This window comes from Drosophila grimshawi, unplaced genomic scaffold (genome assembly GCF_018153295.1).
Source record: "Drosophila grimshawi isolate 15287-2541.00 unplaced genomic scaffold, ASM1815329v1 contig_848, whole genome shotgun sequence".
In the NCBI taxonomy this organism is placed as follows: domain Eukaryota; kingdom Metazoa; phylum Arthropoda; class Insecta; order Diptera; family Drosophilidae; genus Drosophila; species Drosophila grimshawi.
Window position 1 is genome coordinate 6,707,385 of NW_025063692.1, and position 15,485 is coordinate 6,722,869.

The 15,485-nt window shown below is 42.7% G+C and overlaps 9 protein-coding genes across 10 annotated transcripts; 4 read left to right on the forward strand and 5 right to left on the reverse strand.

Annotated features, from left to right (window-relative positions):
- Positions 1–47: 47 nt before the first annotated feature.
- On the reverse strand, positions 48–1,297 carry LOC6566063. Its single transcript, XM_001992121.3, has one exon. The coding sequence runs from the start codon at positions 1,147–1,149 to the stop codon at positions 538–540; it is 612 nt and encodes a 203-aa protein (XP_001992157.1). The 5' UTR covers positions 1,150–1,297; the 3' UTR covers positions 48–537.
- Positions 1,298–1,424: 127 nt separating this feature from the next.
- On the reverse strand, positions 1,425–2,908 carry LOC6566064 (cyclin-dependent kinase 7). Its single transcript, XM_001992122.2, has 2 exons — positions 2,760–2,908; positions 1,425–2,682 (listed from the first exon to the last, which is right to left on the reverse strand). Exons 1-2 carry the CDS (start codon positions 2,823–2,825, stop codon positions 1,687–1,689), a joined length of 1,062 nt encoding a protein of 353 aa, XP_001992158.1. The 5' UTR covers positions 2,826–2,908; the 3' UTR covers positions 1,425–1,686.
- A 189-nt stretch (positions 2,909–3,097) lies between these two features.
- LOC6566065 (U1 small nuclear ribonucleoprotein A) lies at positions 3,098–4,356 on the forward strand. Its single transcript, XM_001992123.2, has 2 exons — positions 3,098–3,547; positions 3,633–4,356. Exons 1-2 carry the CDS (start codon positions 3,195–3,197, stop codon positions 3,928–3,930), a joined length of 651 nt encoding a protein of 216 aa, XP_001992159.1. The 5' UTR covers positions 3,098–3,194; the 3' UTR covers positions 3,931–4,356.
- Positions 4,354–5,177, reverse strand: LOC6566136 (thioredoxin-2). Its single transcript, XM_001992124.2, has 2 exons — positions 5,147–5,177; positions 4,354–5,079 (listed from the first exon to the last, which is right to left on the reverse strand). The coding sequence occupies exon 2, from the start codon at positions 5,052–5,054 to the stop codon at positions 4,554–4,556; it is 501 nt and encodes a 166-aa protein (XP_001992160.1). The 5' UTR covers positions 5,055–5,079; positions 5,147–5,177; the 3' UTR covers positions 4,354–4,553.
- Positions 5,178–5,864: 687 nt separating this feature from the next.
- On the forward strand, positions 5,865–6,486 carry LOC6566137 (thioredoxin-1). The gene has a single exon (XM_001992125.3). The coding sequence runs from the start codon at positions 5,945–5,947 to the stop codon at positions 6,263–6,265; it is 321 nt and encodes a 106-aa protein (XP_001992161.1). The 5' UTR covers positions 5,865–5,944; the 3' UTR covers positions 6,266–6,486.
- A 245-nt stretch (positions 6,487–6,731) lies between these two features.
- LOC6566138 lies at positions 6,732–8,454 on the forward strand. The gene has a single exon (XM_001992126.3). It carries the CDS (start codon positions 6,848–6,850, stop codon positions 8,141–8,143), a length of 1,296 nt encoding a protein of 431 aa, XP_001992162.1. The 5' UTR covers positions 6,732–6,847; the 3' UTR covers positions 8,144–8,454.
- LOC6566139 lies at positions 8,453–9,538 on the reverse strand. Of its 2 annotated transcripts, none has more exons than XM_032738562.2 (4): positions 9,327–9,538; positions 8,987–9,243; positions 8,822–8,927; positions 8,453–8,738 (listed from the first exon to the last, which is right to left on the reverse strand). In XM_032738562.2, the coding sequence occupies exons 3-4, from the start codon at positions 8,908–8,910 to the stop codon at positions 8,558–8,560; spliced, it is 270 nt and encodes an 89-aa protein (XP_032594453.1). In that variant the 5' UTR covers positions 8,911–8,927; positions 8,987–9,243; positions 9,327–9,538; the 3' UTR covers positions 8,453–8,557. The 2 variants fall into 2 exon arrangements, with proteins under 2 accessions (XP_032594453.1, XP_001992163.2); XM_001992127.3 differs by having other exon boundaries at positions 8,822–8,931; positions 9,327–9,531.
- Positions 9,539–9,753: 215 nt separating this feature from the next.
- On the forward strand, positions 9,754–11,204 carry LOC6566140 (something about silencing protein 10). The gene has a single exon (XM_001992128.3). The coding sequence runs from the start codon at positions 9,786–9,788 to the stop codon at positions 11,118–11,120; it is 1,335 nt and encodes a 444-aa protein (XP_001992164.3). The 5' UTR covers positions 9,754–9,785; the 3' UTR covers positions 11,121–11,204.
- Positions 11,205–11,505: 301 nt separating this feature from the next.
- On the reverse strand, positions 11,506–14,845 carry LOC6571327 (RNA-binding protein 4F). The gene is made up of 9 exons (XM_043215919.1): positions 14,658–14,845; positions 14,321–14,589; positions 14,046–14,221; positions 13,249–13,979; positions 13,023–13,188; positions 12,523–12,960; positions 12,341–12,461; positions 12,169–12,271; positions 11,506–12,103 (listed from the first exon to the last, which is right to left on the reverse strand). The coding sequence occupies exons 1-9, from the start codon at positions 14,673–14,675 to the stop codon at positions 11,726–11,728; spliced, it is 2,400 nt and encodes a 799-aa protein (XP_043071854.1). The 5' UTR covers positions 14,676–14,845; the 3' UTR covers positions 11,506–11,725.
- Between the last annotated feature and the right edge of the window lie 640 nt (positions 14,846–15,485).

The window sequence follows — 15,485 nt, forward strand, 5'->3', positions numbered from 1 at the left end:
ATGCGATATTAATGTGAATGTGATTTAAAAATGTTGTTGTCCATTTTTCAATCGGTAAAAAAGATAAATTGGTTTTGTGCAGACAGGAGACAACAAAAAATTAAGAATACTTCAATCTTTCCATTGGATTTTGTAAGATTTGAATACCCATTGAATAAAGCCATCAAATGATCAAGGAAGAAGAAACTAACAATTGCATAAAACATAAAAAATCACGAAGGATTTAAGAAAAGTTCATCAGCAACAGATCATCGTATGGAGTGGGGCTTGGCTAAAGCGATCCCTTTAAATCATCAGCCAGCAAAGTTTCAATAAATTTAAAGATGGGCCAAGTACCTTGCATCTGCGTATACGAATTTTGGTAAGAAACTAACAGCTGGTTGCAGGGTATATCGTTGTTGGTTCCACTCAACTATGGCATTCGTATTTGATTTATGTGATGGATTTGGATCGATTTTATTTTGTAGGAATGCGCGCAATTTGTATGCAATATTGTTGTTGACAGTTGGTTTCTTTGTTTGCTGTGCCGAATTTCAGTCATTTTGGCTGCACGGCATCCTCATAGAGAAATGGCCGCGTAAATGCCACCAATAGATCGCGCTGCTCCCGCAGCCGACGCAGCTCCGACAATGGAGTCGCCGTATCGATGCGCCTCACACGGAATAGCGCCGAAACGGTGCACGCGATTTGAGCCCAACGTTCGCTGGCACGCGATCTGACCACATCCTCCTCACACAGATGATGATCATGATGATGATGCTGGCGTCTCTCTGAGAATGGGGCAGCAGTTGTAGTTGCGTTAGCTCTTCTTGTTCTTGTTGTTGTTGTTGTTGTTGTTGTGGTTGGTTTGCTTGTCGTTGGCTCCATTTGAAATGGCTCTCTGCGTATGAGAATCTCGGCATGCTCCTCGTGCATATCCTCCTCGTTGTCATCGTGTGGCAGGGCCGCACAGGCGCCGCATTTGACATCGCTCACCTGCGCAAAACTGGATGCAATGCGTCGCAATGATGCTGATGCCATTGTTGCTGTGTGACGCAATCGTTCCAGATTCAGATTGGACAGCTTGTTGCCATAAGTGGTGCGCAGCTCGGCGCGTTGACGACGCGCCACCTCATCTGATCCGATGGCCAGCCGTCTGCCCAGCGGCATAACGATGCTCCAGCGCTCCTCGAGCTGCTGCTGCTTCAACTACTGCTGCAGCTGCTGTTCCTGCTCCTGCTCCGCAGCCAGCGCCAATCAGTGATGCTGTAACCCAAAAAAAATAAATAAATAAATAAAGAAACTATTGACGAATTTGTTTGCTACGAATTTTGTCGAGTGTTCAACAGCACAACAAATCCAGCGCCAGCCTGGTTACAATTTTAAACATATTTGAAGCTCTTCTTACAAACCAACAAAACAAAAAAAAATACATCTAAATATCAGTTATTAATCAAGCATTTTATAATATATCACAAATCTATTCAGCTGCCATATTAGAATCTTGTGGATTTTTTATTGTATTTGTTTTCCAATCAAATTTGGATTCGAGCAGACGATAAGGATTTGTTTATGGAACATTTTTTATTTTATACTCTTATAATTAACAACCTGCCAATCAATCGCTCGAGCGTTGGAAACTAGATAGATAAACACTGAATGAATAGATAGAATGTATTAATGAACATATAGGATGGCGGGATGCCATCAAAACATCAGCTTCTTTTGGGGCATTACATTGCCGCGCACCGTTGTCTCGACGACCTTGCGCTTGAGGGCGGGCTTCTCATCGCCGGCGGCAGCTGGATTGGTGCCCTCCTTGGCCGCCAGTATGGCCGATGGCATTGGCAGCTTGGGTCCAACTGTGGGCGCGGGCTTATTGTGAAAATAGGGCATGCTAAGTGCCTCGCGACAGGAGCAACGCTTTAGCGGATTCATGGCAAAGAGGCGACGCATCAATGTGATCATATCATTGCCGGCAGCAGTGAATATATTTTCCAGTGGTGTGCCAACAAAGTTACGAAATTGTAAATAATCATGGAGTTTACTGACATGCGGCCATTCGTTCGGTGTCGGTGTGCCGAGGACGCTAAAGATGCGCGTCAACTGATCCAGATCGGAGTCACCGGGCAGAAATGGTACACGCAACATGAGCTCGGCTAGAATGCAGCCAACGGCCCACATATCGACACCGGTGCCATAATGACGGGCGCCAAAGAGGAGCTCCGGTGAGCGATACCAACGGGTGACCACGTGATGCGTATAGATGCGATTGGGCGAACCAAACGATTTGGCCAAACCAAAATCACCAATCTTCAAGATGCCATCGCTGTTCACCAGCAAGTTGTTCGGCTTTAGATCGCGATGGAGTATCCAATTGACATGGAGATATTCGAGGCCGCGCAACGTCATTATCGCGTATGCCTTAATGTTTGCCTGTGTGAGTATTATCTTATTATCCTTGATGATCACCTCCAGATCGGTGTCCATGAAATCGAACACAAGCGAAACATTCGACAATCGCCCAAAGACATCGAGCAACCCGATAATGTTCTCATGCTGCAGCTCCTGCAAGATTTTTATCTCACGCATTGCGGTGCGATTGATGCCATCACGTGCCTCATCCCGGCTGCCCGTCTTCATCTTCTTTACTGCTACAATTTGACTCGTTACAGTGTCGCGCGCCTTATAAACGATGGCAAACTGTTTCGTGCGGGAACATAAATTAGTAGAAATCTCTTAACAATAATAATATACTTGCGGGGGGTAGGCGCACTTACCTGACCTTCGCCGAGAAAGGACAGCTTGGCATAGCGATCCTTTTTGTCATCTCCCACTGGCAACATTAAAACAAGAATATCAAATTGCTGACAGTCGCAACGAGTTACAAATTGATGGAATGCAACCGGCAAAAACAACCAATCAAAACATATCTATCGATAACATATCGAGAATTATGAATTCCATTTTGTCACGTCAAACAATTCTATTCCATATTTCACTAAAAATATATCAAGCAATAGCAGACAGCTTTTGTCTGCCTTGATATCGCTTCACTAAATATCGATATACGATTTCAGCAAAAACATGGCGACGCAGCAACTCTGTGTTCATTGCACATCTCTTCTCGGCGAAGACAGAAAGAGCATTTTTTTTTGCTTTGCAGTTTTTCTATTCGATTATATTTGCCTACACACACACAAAAGAAAACCAAAATGGATGTACGACCAAATCAAACCATTTACATAAATAATCTAAACGAGAAGATTAAGAAGGAGGAGCTGAAGAAATCGCTGTACGCGATCTTTTCACAATTCGGCCAGATACTCGACATTGTGGCGCTGAAAACATTAAAGATGCGAGGACAGGCATTTGTCATATTTAAGGAAATTGGCAGCGCCTCTAATGCATTGCGCACAATGCAGGGTTTTCCGTTCTACGACAAACCGATGCGCATTGCCTACTCCAAGTCCGATTCAGATATTGTGGCCAAATTAAAGGGCACGTACAAGGAGCGGCCGAAGAAGGTGAAGCCGCCAAAGCCGGCGCCCGGCGTCGAAGAGAAAAAGTAAGTAGTTTGTGATGTAGTGAATTGTGACGACACATAAAATGCATGCTTCAATTTTCATTTCATTTTCAACAAAAAAAAACAGGGACAAGAAGAAGAAGCCATCGAATGCAGAGAATGCAAATCCGAATACACAAACGGAGCAGCCACCAAATCAAATTCTATTCCTCACCAATCTGCCGGAGGAGACAAACGAAATGATGCTCTCGATGCTGTTCAATCAGTTCCCTGGCTTCAAGGAGGTGCGTCTCGTACCCAATCGTCACGATATCGCCTTCGTTGAGTTCACCACGGAACTGCAGAGCAATGCCGCCAAAGAAGCGCTCCAAGGCTTCAAAATAACGCCAACGCACGCGATGAAAATTACTTTTGCTAAAAAGTAATCGCTCCTCCCAAGACGCTCCAATGTTTTTCCTTATATTTATTTTTGGCCATATACTTACTATATGCCCGTATTATATATTGTATATATAATCGTAAATTGAGGAAAAATTCATTTCGTGTGAATGGTTCAGAGATTTTACATTTGGACACACCTAAATGTAACAGTTTTTTTTTAACTCCTAATTTTAAAAATAATTAGAATAAACAATACAATAAAATCCTGTAAGTCAGAGTTGCTTATTCGTCCATTTAAATAATTCAAAAAGATACATTTTAAACCATTTCGAACGGTTATCTGAGACGTCGAAGATTCCATTCCCGATCCGCTCCTGTGCAATATATGAATTTGGGATCGCAGACGTCTGCCTTAATGCAAACTTCGCAACAAAAACAATAAAATATATATGTATTTATATATCCTCAGCAAGAATATGCAAAATTTGAAAAGCTGTTATATTTAATGATGATATTTGTGTATTCAGAAATTCTACGAATCTGCAAAAATTTGTGTGGTTTTTTCCTCTTACGGGATACGCGATTATGGGATTATGGCACCCATCACTGATATTTGGTTCTTAATTTTGTGATTTGCATGGTTTCTTTTTTTTTTTGGTATTTCAATTTAGAGGTTTGCAATTTCCCGATTCTCGTTGCTGTTGCAGTTGGTATTGTTAGTAGCAGCAGGTTCAGCGCATTCGGTTACCATGTGAGCAGCTTCGTCGACGCTCTCCAGGGGGGAGTTGGGCAGCTGCTTCAGCTGCGGCTTGAGATCCATTTCCGAAAAGTGCATTTCCTGAATATCGTTCGCATATTTGTCCATGGTTTTGGAGAGTCTGTCGGCATTGCTACCAACAAAGCTCTCCAATATAAATCCGCATCTGACGAATACAAATGTCGGCATGCTCCTTATGTTATACGCCATGGTAATCTCCATATGCTCATCGATATTCACCGACAGGACAATGGCACGTTCGGCATATTGACACGCCAGTTCGTCCACTTTGGGTGCAATTCGCTTACAGGGGCCGCACCAGTCGGCATTAAAATCGATGAGGATCAGCTTGTCGCCGGCATCTGAGATTTGCTTCTTGAAATCCTCGCTGCTCTGCACCACATGCACCATGGCTGTTAATACCGTTTTTGTATAGCTGCAAAATTTGTGCAATTTTGAATAAATAGACCAAAAAAAAATAAAAATATAAAACATATACTTACAACAATTCTGTATGTTGCCTACAACTCGATCGAAATACAAATGGGAAGAAATCCAAACTGACATTTAACTAACAGCACACAAAGATCGAAGATAATATCGATATCAGAGAAGACTTCTTCGACTCCTAAAACTTTTTTAAAAAATATCGTAACGCTAAACACACCAAGCGGAACAAAATGAAAAGGAAAGTTTTGACTTCTGTTGAAGTAAAAGAAACACATTCACTGTGTAAAAATAGTGGAAATGGACTGCTTTAGTGATAAACTAATAAATATATCAAGATTGTTACTATTATTAAATTAATATAATTAATATCAAATCATAATAATAATGCTTAATAAAGTTTTTTCAATTTCAAATTTCGCAAAAAAAAAAAAATGAACGATGAAGAATCTAAATTTTGAGAACGAGATATGCCTTTATCGCTTTGTATTATTCTTGCTCGATATGCACAATACAATTATTGATAATGAGACAGAATTTAAAATGTTTTCTATATTTTCCACAATCAGACGTTATGTCTCTAGAGAAAAAAAGACGTTTTATCTGATGCCATGTTTTGCTCAAACCGCGTATGTTGGCAACCCTACTAAACAGGAATATTACCGTTTACTTGATGAGCTTGCGAGTGCCGTTATGTGCAGAAATAAAAGAGCGGGAAAAACGTGCATGGGCCCCGATGCTATAAATAGCAGTGAATCTCAATTCAGTGCTCATCATTCACCGTACTTTCGTGCTGGTCTCATTCAAATTTAAAGCAGCTGAATTTGTGACATTTTTGTACTTTGTCCATAAAAATGACTAACATTCGCTCGATGAACGATTTCCACAAGCGCCTCTGTGATGCTGACGATAAAATAGTCGTATTGGACTTCTATGCGACCTGGTGCGGCCCCTGCAAGGATATTGAAAAGCTTGTCAAATCGCTAGCTCGTCAATACGCCAGCAAAGCCATCGTACTCAAGATTAATGTGGACAAATATGACGAGCTCGTCGAAAAGTACAAGGTGCGCAATATGCCAACATTTGTGTTCCTCAAGGGCAACCGGAGCATGGGCAAAGTCATCGGCGCCGATGATCACAAGCTGACCCACATGATGGCCAAACACTGCAAATGAGCAGCTCCCAAAGACGCAGGCGTCGTTAAGGAAAAACAAAAAAAAAAAAAGATTATTTTAATATTTGTATTTTATGTTTTGTGTAACTTTAATTTAATTCCGTGTTCAATGTAAACTCAAAAATGCCATGATTTCTTATATATTTATGCAAACTAACTAAATCGACAATAATAATGAGAACAATAAATAATAATAGAATACTGTAGCATTTGTAAAATGAACTGAATTTGCCATTTATTTATGCTTTGGATATAAATCAACTTCTTTCTTTAAGTGTAAACGATAAGCAAACCAACCAACCAAATTTCTTTTGAAGTGTAAGATTAAGTTTATTTTTTTCTCACTCCTTTTGTAGGTTAGAAACGAATATGGAAAGAATTAAAATAAACAAAATTACAGACAGCAGGCATGGAAATAAATCACTTTCTTTCAATTCGTCGTGTTCACAAATATTCGAAATCATTTTCATCACATAAGAACAGCTTTATTTAATTTTTGGGAAACGTACTAAATTTTCAAGTGGAGCAGAACAAGAAAAATAAAAATCGACAGTTTTTTTTTTCGATCACATCGATTTTGAGGATGTCCGCGTATCAAATTAAACATACGCCGTATTTCCGGCGCATGTTCAACAACAGTCGCCGCAACGGGCAGCTGCAGCGATTACGGGAGGAATACGAGCGCATCCAGGAGTTCAACGATCGCACCATCGAGCTGAAGATGCGGCAGGTGCGACTGAGGCGACTCTTTCGCTACATCGAAGACATCAATCAGGAGACGACAGCGACGCCGATGACGACGGTGCCGGGTGCAGCCGGGACACAGGCGCACTCGCTGCGACGTCGGCAGACGCTGTTACCGCTGACGCCGGAGGAGCAGCATGCGCTGATTCGCAGACAACGTCTGACGGCGCTCGAGCGTGGCCGCGAACTTGGCCAGGAGATCTCGCGCCGCAATGCCCAGCTAGCGGAGACCGGTGGCGGCTTCTATCTGCGCAGCGAACTCCGACCAATAGCCAAGCTGCGCGCAGCGGACGAAGCGAGAACTCTGGCACTGGAGCGACGTCAGCGCGCCGCCCGTCGCATCAGCTATGGCAATGAGCAATCGCGCTCGAATATCGAGCGCATTGTGCGGCGTCGCCAGCGGCAGCGAGCCATCGTCAATGCAACACCATCCGCATCGCTGATGCGCAACAGCAACGGACAACAGCAGCAGCAGCAGCAGTTGGCTGAGCTACATCCGGATCTGGTGAAGCGTGCTATGTTGCAGCACCGTCTCGAATACGGTAACTCCCGCTCCAGCAACAATTTAAATAGGCCGATTGGCAAATTGGCCACTGCTGGCTGCCTTTTGAACTGCATCTCTACAACGGATGCGAAGATGGCCCAGGAGGAGGAGCAGCAGCTGCAGCTGCTTTCATTATCCGCTGCCCCCTACAATAACAACAACAACAGTGGCAACGTTGTCAATGTGGATGCAGAGTCGGATATGCAGACAGCGTCGGAGCAGCCCGATGACAATGTGCCCACCACCAGCAAGGAGGCATCGATGTCGGATCTGAGCGCTCGACATCGCTGGCATTGCATCTCGCTGCCGCTGCCCTGGGTTAAGAGCTTGCAGAAGCACCCGGTAGCTGAGCAGCGGGCGACCAACATAAGCATCACCATTGGTAACGATGAAACGGCGAACATTAGTTCGCCACAACTAACAGAAACTGCAACTGGAACTGGAACAGGAACGGGAACAACAGACGGCACCTATCAAAGTATTCGTGAACCATCGTTATTGCAGGAGGACTTGTTGCATATAATGGAGCTGGACAATGGTTTCCAGGTGCCCAAAATGTATGTTATGCATCATAAGCCATTTGACCAATAGCAATAGCGCCATTATCGAGTCAAGGAGCAAGTGCATCTGGTGCATTGAGCAATCTGGTCATCTAATATCTAACATTGGAACAACAATCATACACATATTAAGTTACATTCTAAATTGAGCTGAAATCCAGCTCAATACAACATCAAAATGCTTATCCATATATGTACATGGTGCATGCAACCTAATATGATATATCCTATATCTACATATATATATATACATATGTATAAGGTCACAATATGATCTATTTGCTTACAGTCATATTAAGTATATAAACATAAAATAATGTAAAATAAATTCAAAATTAAATGTCAAAGGAAAAGTTGAACGAAATTATAAAGGGAATATCTATATATCTAATAGATCCGTTCCTCGATTATTTTTCCTGCTCAAGCTTATCGTCTGCCTTCATTTTTAGCTTGCGCCACTTGAGTTCCTCGGACTCGAACTTGAGCAGCCAGTTGGCGACCGCCTTCTCAATGTCACCAAGAAACGGATTTGTTGATACAGCTGAGGCGCATAGACGATATCATCGAACATGTCCTCAAACTCTGGCGATGCAATTGGAAACACCTGCGACTCCAGTATTTCAAAGCTGTAAGCAAACCGAACAAGTGTATCACATAATTCGATTGTCGATTCAATTTACCGGATATCCGATTAAATAGGGACACTTACGTGGGCAGACGTTCGCGGATGTAGCGCAAGCGTTGACCGCAATTCGCCTCGCACAACTGGCGACTATACTTTTGGCTGCGTCCTGCCATTTTTGCATCGACTGAAGCTGACTTCAAGTGGGAAACAACGGATCTGGATATTGTTGATCAACTCTTTCATACTTACAAGGGCATATTCTGGCACTGCTTGAGAAAGTTCTATGGATTTTGTAAAATGCTGTATCTGATATTCGGCAAAAAGTTCCTCCATCTCTTCTAACTGGTTTTCATCATCCATTTCAGGGATAGTTGTGTGCACATGAAAGGAATTTGTCTTCTTCACTGTTCTTGGAGCCGATTTGTTCTCGGTCAACAACATCAGCAACCTCCGTGGGATTGAATTCCGTTTCCTTTGTCGACAAACGCTGGATTGAATCGTATCATCTAAATATATAAATATGTAGATTTTAAACAAAATATTCACGTATTTTTATATAATGCATTCTAAATATCAAGTGGAATCTTACATGCTGTGTTAGCTTTATCATACGATTTGATTTGAACGCCAAATTCTTTGGTGCTTTCTCCAAGTGCCAATAATACGTAATAAGTAACTTACAAAAAGACACGCTCAACTTTATAATTCGTATTAAATGCCGAAAAGTAACTGTAACTGGCGAATAGTGTGGCAGCACTCCGGCAAGGAGCTGCCATCTATGTTATTTTTTCTGTCACCACCAACAATTTATTAAATTTCACGTTTTATAAAGATAATAAAATTACATTAAGACATTTCTGCAATGCTAAAAAGGTTTTAAAATTAATTTAGGCGCCTATACTGATCAAACGGTGGATGGTCTATATCGATAGATATCAATGTGAATATTGTTGATAACATTATATCGGAAATACTTGGTTGTTTGTATCGATTCTAACTATGTATATCGATACTTTAAGATGGTAACGCGGACATTTGTTTACGGCACATGTTGAAATTCTTACCACATAATTTATTTTGCGAACGAGAAATATTATTGAAAATGGATAGCGAGGCAGATGACTATGAGCCCACCGATTCCGAGCAGGAGTACGATGAGGAGGAGCGTGGGCTATTGGACGACTTGCGTAAGGAGAGCAAGAAACGAGCCGAAAAGTTGCAAAACAAGAAACAGGAGATTCTAGCATTCAGCGAGAGTGATGATGATGAGGACAATGATGATGTGGCCGAGTTGATGCGAGACAGTGATATTGAGGGTGCCGAAGATGACGAACACGATCTTCCCGACACGATGGACTGGGGCAGCAACAAGCGAAGCTACTACAGCACAGATTTTGTCGATCCCGACTACAGCAGCTACAATGCTCAGGAAGAGGACATGGCCAAGACCGAGGAGGAGGAGGCCAAAAAGATACAGCTGCGTCTGGCCAAGCAGCTCAATGAGGCTGACTTTCAGCTGGATGACATGCTAGATCAGCTGTCAGCCGATGAGCAAGCATTGAAACATAAGAAGGCCACCAAAGCTATCAAGGTGACCACAGATCTGACGGGTCTAACAAAACGCGAACGCCTACAGCTGCTGCAACGCGACTCGCCTGAGCTGATGGGACTCACTCAGGGCTTTCGGCAGCATTTGAACGAGGTACAGTCGCTGACGGCACCGGTGCTGAACTATGTGCGGAATCATCAGGTGCCGATGGTGCCTGCCCTGAAGTTCGCCAGTCTCTATCAAAATGTGCTGCTCACCCACTGCTCGAATGTGTCGTTCTATCTGCTGCTTAAAGCCAAACGTCAGAGCATCAAATATCATCCGGTTGTTAAGCGACTGGTGCAGCTCAAGCAGCTGCGTAATCAATTGGAGCCGCGCTACGAGTTGTATATACGACCGCAACTGGAAGCGCTGCTGGAACGTATTCAAGATGGGGATGCATTCACCGTACTGGATATGACGCAGCGCAAGGCCAAACTGCAGATCCTTAATCAATATAATGATGAAGAGCTGAATCAATCTAATGCTGGCGAGCAGCAGAAGCAGCAACAGCTGCCGAAGGAAGCTTCTGCAGATGAGGACGAGCAGGATGAGCAGGAAGAGGAGAATGCACGACGAAGCATCACCTATCAAATGGCCAAGAATAAGGGACTAACGCCGCATCGCAAGAAGGAGCTGCGCAATCCGCGCGTCAAGCATCGTGGCAAATACCGCAAAGCCCTCATCCGGCGGAAAGGTGCCGTGCGCAGCGTACGCAAGGAAGTCAAACGCTATGGCGGCGAAATATCTGGCATCAAATCCACTGTCACCAAAAGTGTCAAATTCAAAACATAATCCATATAGCACATACATATATGTATATTCCTTGCAATTACTAAACAGCCTTACACTTTACATAGAATCCTATTTGCCTTCATATATCCTGCTGTTTCTTCTTGTAGAATGTTCAATACGAACGAGGTTTTGGCAAAAAATCTTGGATGAACGTTATTTCAATAGATTCGTTGAAACAAACTTAAAATGTTGTGACTGAATTAAATGTGCAGCCATTTCGGGATGTCTATGTTCTTCCGAGATCCTTGGAGATCTAAGCGATCTAAAATAATATATTAGCAAAGTGTTTTGGTATTGTAAAATTTTATTCAATTAGGTCACAATGATTTCTTTCCGAACAACATACATATATATATATATATACATATATATATATATGGGGATGAGGAGAGCGCGATAGAAATATATGGATATTATATAAAATATATATATTCGTATCCATTAAATTCGCGAGTGTCTTCAATTCGTTTGCATGTGTGGATGTGTGTGTGTTTGTGTAAAGGAACTTATATATATAACTTAGAAGTGAAATTTGTATGGACTAGCATACCCATAGAGCGATAAGTGTGGTTCTAAAAATTGATCGATAATTTCTTATACATATTCTATATGTTAAAGAGTCTACGAAAGTCATCGTTTGACTTTGGAGCAACCGCCGGCTGTTCTGTCTCTTTGGCAGCCTCTGTATCCTTATTAGCAACGCTCTCCTTGCCATTGGCCGCATCGCCGCCGCATTTTGTACCATTGGCATCCCCACCATCTGTGCTGTTGGTGCCAGTATCATCATCAAGCTCCAGTTTCTTGCGACGCTTTGCGTCCTGCATTAACAGCTGGGTGGGTATTAGTGTTGTTTGGGAGCCCCGCTTTTCTGGTCTTGTCGTTGAAGCAGCTCCTAATGATTTTGATGATCCAGATGCTGCTGCTGCTGACGTGGATGTGCTAGGAAAATTTTTGGGCGGCGGATTCGAAATGGAAACTTCAATCTGCAAGAGAATTGAGAACCGTTTAGACATGCATGATGCAGGGATTATCAAAATATTCGTATTACGTTTAGACCGCCAATATTGACTCCATCGCCAGAGATGACTGCCTCTTGAGCCGCCTCCGGATTGTCATACTCAATGTACGCAATCAACTTTGCCTTGCGATTCCTTTGTATCCAAAGAGGAGAATTCATCTTAATTAATTGCCTTCGATTGACTACTTGTGTGTCTACTTACGGTTTGCGTACTAAACGCACATCCTGAATAGAACCAAATGCTGCAAATACCGCGGTCAAATCCATTGTGGTGCAGCGGGGATACAAGTTCTTGATAAAAATCTTATTGGGTTCCAAGCTTGCTGCAATGCAAATGATTTTTTATTAGATAGATTTAAGCTGATATGGATAACATCAACTCACATGAATACTTAAAGTTGGACTCTTTTGACTCATTTGAAGTTGCTGTTGTTGCTGCTGGTGTTGGTGGCGGTGGTTTCTTTTGTTTCTTCTCCTTCTTGGTTGTCGGCACAATCTCCCTATTGGCTGCCTGTTGTGTGGGCTTTTTGCCTGGCTTTTGGTAAGGCGTTTGCGCTCGATGCTGCCACGGCGCACTGAATTTAGAATCCATGCAGGTGTACGGCACACCATACAACTGACACTTCGCAATGGTCTCGAAGGTGCCAAAGCAACGCTCCTTGCACCGATAGAGCTCCAACACGGCATCTAGATTTGATGGCCTTGATAGCGACAATAGAGCCTGTTGCAGTATGGCGCTTGTATTATGGCCGCCATTGAATTCACTTTCCATTTGGGCGTAGGCCAGCCATAAGTGGCTCTTAACATCGCTGCCCGGATAATCTACAAAGAATGGGACAAGTGTTATTATATAATATGAAACACATTATACACTTTATACGCACTCAGTATTTCGGACCAGATGGCGGCGCCATTGCTTGGACTTTTTAACTTTGCATACTCGACCGCTGCCCAGAGCTGGAGCACTTCGTAGCTAGTGTCTGCTTGGTCGCCATATTGTATGGAGAGACGATTCCAAACCACACGGAATGCGACGCGCAATTGATCCACCTATCGAACGATTTGATATATTTTGAAATATTATACAAATTTGTAATTTGCAATAAGCACCTGTTCTTTATCGTCAACGTTGGTCTGTCGCACTCGATAGGCCAAATAGTCGAGATGCAGCTCAACGGTCATTTTTATAAACTGGTTGATGCGCTCAAACAGTCGGTTCAGATTCTTATCAATACGATCCAAGCTGAAATCATAATGTTCCATCAGTTGCAAATACTTGTGATTGATCTCGATGGTTGGCTTTGTACGCAGAGCGCGTTCGATAAGCTGGAGGGGCTTGCTGCTCAAATAGCCATCGTTTATCGCCGAGTGGATCTCCTCTTTGTCGTTAAACTCCAACGGCTTCGACATATATGCTATGTAATCCAACCAGAGGTTAGAATTAGTGGGATATTTGGCCAGACCCCGCTCGTAAAAGTATTTGCCCAAAGTTAATTTGATTTTCGTCGAGATGCGCAAAGTGTTTGCCTTACAGATGTAACTGTCCAGCATCAAGGCTGTGCTACTACAATATAATCTGTTCTTGAAGTCAACAATAAGCTGCTCAATCGAATCCAACTGTTCCTCGTTGCAATTCCAGGTGACACACTGGGCGCACATCGTTTTCTCAACCAACTCAATTTCCTCCTGATCCGATAGCAAGCCCAGCGCTTCACGCAAATCCTTGATGAAATCAACACGCTCTAGCCCATAATCAGCCAGTACCTTGGCCCACATCAAATGCTGCTCCACCAGTTGCTCCTCAAGCAAACTCTTCACAACAAACTCAGCAAGTGGTTCATCTGTGTTTCGTGTGAGAAAGATTCAAAACTAAATTATTGAAATATAAAATTTTGTATAGAACTCACCATAGCGACTGGATAGGGCTCTGGCGCATTTACTATGAAAGACTGCGCACTCCGCTGGTGTTTGGGTGACCACCTTTAGGGCCTTAAGATATTTGAGCCAGATATGTGGCGGTATAACGAAATGCTGATCGAACTCTGTGATGGCCATCTCAATCTTCTCAAAGACATTCAATTCGCTGTAATTGGTAAAGAGTGAGAGAGTGGCAAGAATTAGCATCGAGACCATATACACATATCATTGAAAATCGTAAGAATTCAAAAGGGATTCCGCTTACAATGCTGTCACGCACAGTTCCATGAACTGTTTGTAATTTTTTCCCGGCATGGCCAGTTGCACAGCAAAATCATCCTCCAGCGTGTCTTCTTCTTGCGACTGCAAATCACTGTCGCTGTCGCTCAGCGAGTTAACAATGTTAACATTGCTCTCTGAACTCGATTCTGCACGGACACTGCCGCTGTCATCGCTGTCAGAATCCGAGCTGATTTCGATTGGCTGCTCGATTAGGATGTTGTCTGGTTGGGCCTCGCCAGCTGGAGCGTTCTTCTGTAAGAATTTCATGTTTTGCAATTGTTTTGCTTAGAAAACCTAATATTGTAATACTGTGAACTTACATCAGCTTCACTGGCCATTTCACAAAAATGTCTATTATTGAAATTTGAGAATTGGAAATGAACTTTTTTTCGGGTTTCTTCCGTATTTATTAATGGTTGCCAGCCGTTCGATTTGGGATTTATTTGACCAGTCTACTGAGTTATAAAAAAAAAACACTAAGGGCTGAAATAATTGTTGTGTGTTGACACGAACTTGCTTAATTGCAAATTTTATTTTTGTCAACAGCTCCTGTTTAAGTTTTCTGGTGAGTGAATGCTGATGACAACTAGAGATGTCCTAAATGTGTTGATAAGCGTTCGAAGTCACACAGCCAATAGCCAAGTATCGATGATTTTGTTCACAGTTTTCAAATAATATGATAATTCGATTGAAACGCCAGCAAAAATGAATCAATTATAATTGTTCGAGAATTGGTATCGTCTCCTATTGAATTGAATTTAATTTTTTCTCCCCTATTTCGTTAGTTTTTCTCAACGTTGAGATGCAACAGAGTATTAGCAATTCGAGCAATCTGCGAGCCGATACAATGGGCAAACTATCGTATTATCGTTCAGTTCTTTTTCATGTTATCGAGAAGAAAAACATTTTAATGCTATGCAGCCCTGGGTTTGTGTCTGTGATTCCCGCCAAAAGTAGAACTGCATACGGCGTGCGACGGCACACGGCGCGGAACAGTACATTAAGGATATACAACGAGAGTATGTGGATTTTCTGGACGATGACGAGGATCAGGGCATCTATGCGGGCCACGTGAAGGACATGCTTGCCGAGAAGAGCAAGCGCCTGGTTGTCAATATCAACGATCTGAAGCGCAAGATCAGCAGCGC

Excerpts from the sequence above, each read along its gene's own strand:
- LOC6566137 (XM_001992125.3), top strand. The coding sequence starts at position 5,945 with ATGACTAACATTCGCTCGATGAACGATTTCCACAAGCGCCTCTGTGAT.
- LOC6566138 (XM_001992126.3), top strand. The coding sequence starts at position 6,848 with ATGTCCGCGTATCAAATTAAACATACGCCGTATTTCCGGCGCATGTTC.
- LOC6566063 (XM_001992121.3), bottom strand. The coding sequence starts at position 1,149 with ATGCCGCTGGGCAGACGGCTGGCCATCGGATCAGATGAGGTGGCGCGT.
- LOC6566064 (XM_001992122.2), bottom strand. The coding sequence starts at position 2,825 with ATGTTGCCAGTGGGAGATGACAAAAAGGATCGCTATGCCAAGCTGTCC. Across the intron at positions 2,683-2,759 it reads CCTTTCTCGGCGAAGGTCAG|TTTGCCATCGTTTATAAGGC; the intron begins GTAAGTGCGCCT and ends CGCACGAAACAG.
- LOC6571327 (XM_043215919.1), bottom strand. Across the intron at positions 13,980-14,045 it reads AGCCCTATCCAGTCGCTATG|ATGAACCACTTGCTGAGTTT; the intron begins GTGAGTTCTATA and ends CACGAAACACAG. Across the intron at positions 12,961-13,022 it reads CATCTGGTCCGAAATACTGA|ATTATCCGGGCAGCGATGTT; the intron begins GTGCGTATAAAG and ends CATTCTTTGTAG.
- LOC6566139 (XM_001992127.3), bottom strand. The coding sequence starts at position 9,178 with ATGTTGTTGACCGAGAACAAATCGGCTCCAAGAACAGTGAAGAAGACA. Across the intron at positions 8,932-8,986 it reads CAGTGCCAGAATATGCCCTT|TCAGCTTCAGTCGATGCAAA; the intron begins GTAAGTATGAAA and ends TCCCACTTGAAG. Across the intron at positions 8,739-8,821 it reads ATCCGCGAACGTCTGCCCAC|CTTTGAAATACTGGAGTCGC; the intron begins GTAAGTGTCCCT and ends GTTTGCTTACAG.
- LOC6566136 (XM_001992124.2), bottom strand. The coding sequence starts at position 5,054 with ATGGTGCATGTGGTGCAGAGCAGCGAGGATTTCAAGAAGCAAATCTCA.
- LOC6566065 (XM_001992123.2), top strand. The coding sequence starts at position 3,195 with ATGGATGTACGACCAAATCAAACCATTTACATAAATAATCTAAACGAG. Across the intron at positions 3,548-3,632 it reads CCCGGCGTCGAAGAGAAAAA|GGACAAGAAGAAGAAGCCAT; the intron begins GTAAGTAGTTTG and ends AAAAAAAAACAG.
- LOC6566140 (XM_001992128.3), top strand. The coding sequence starts at position 9,786 with ATGTTGAAATTCTTACCACATAATTTATTTTGCGAACGAGAAATATTA.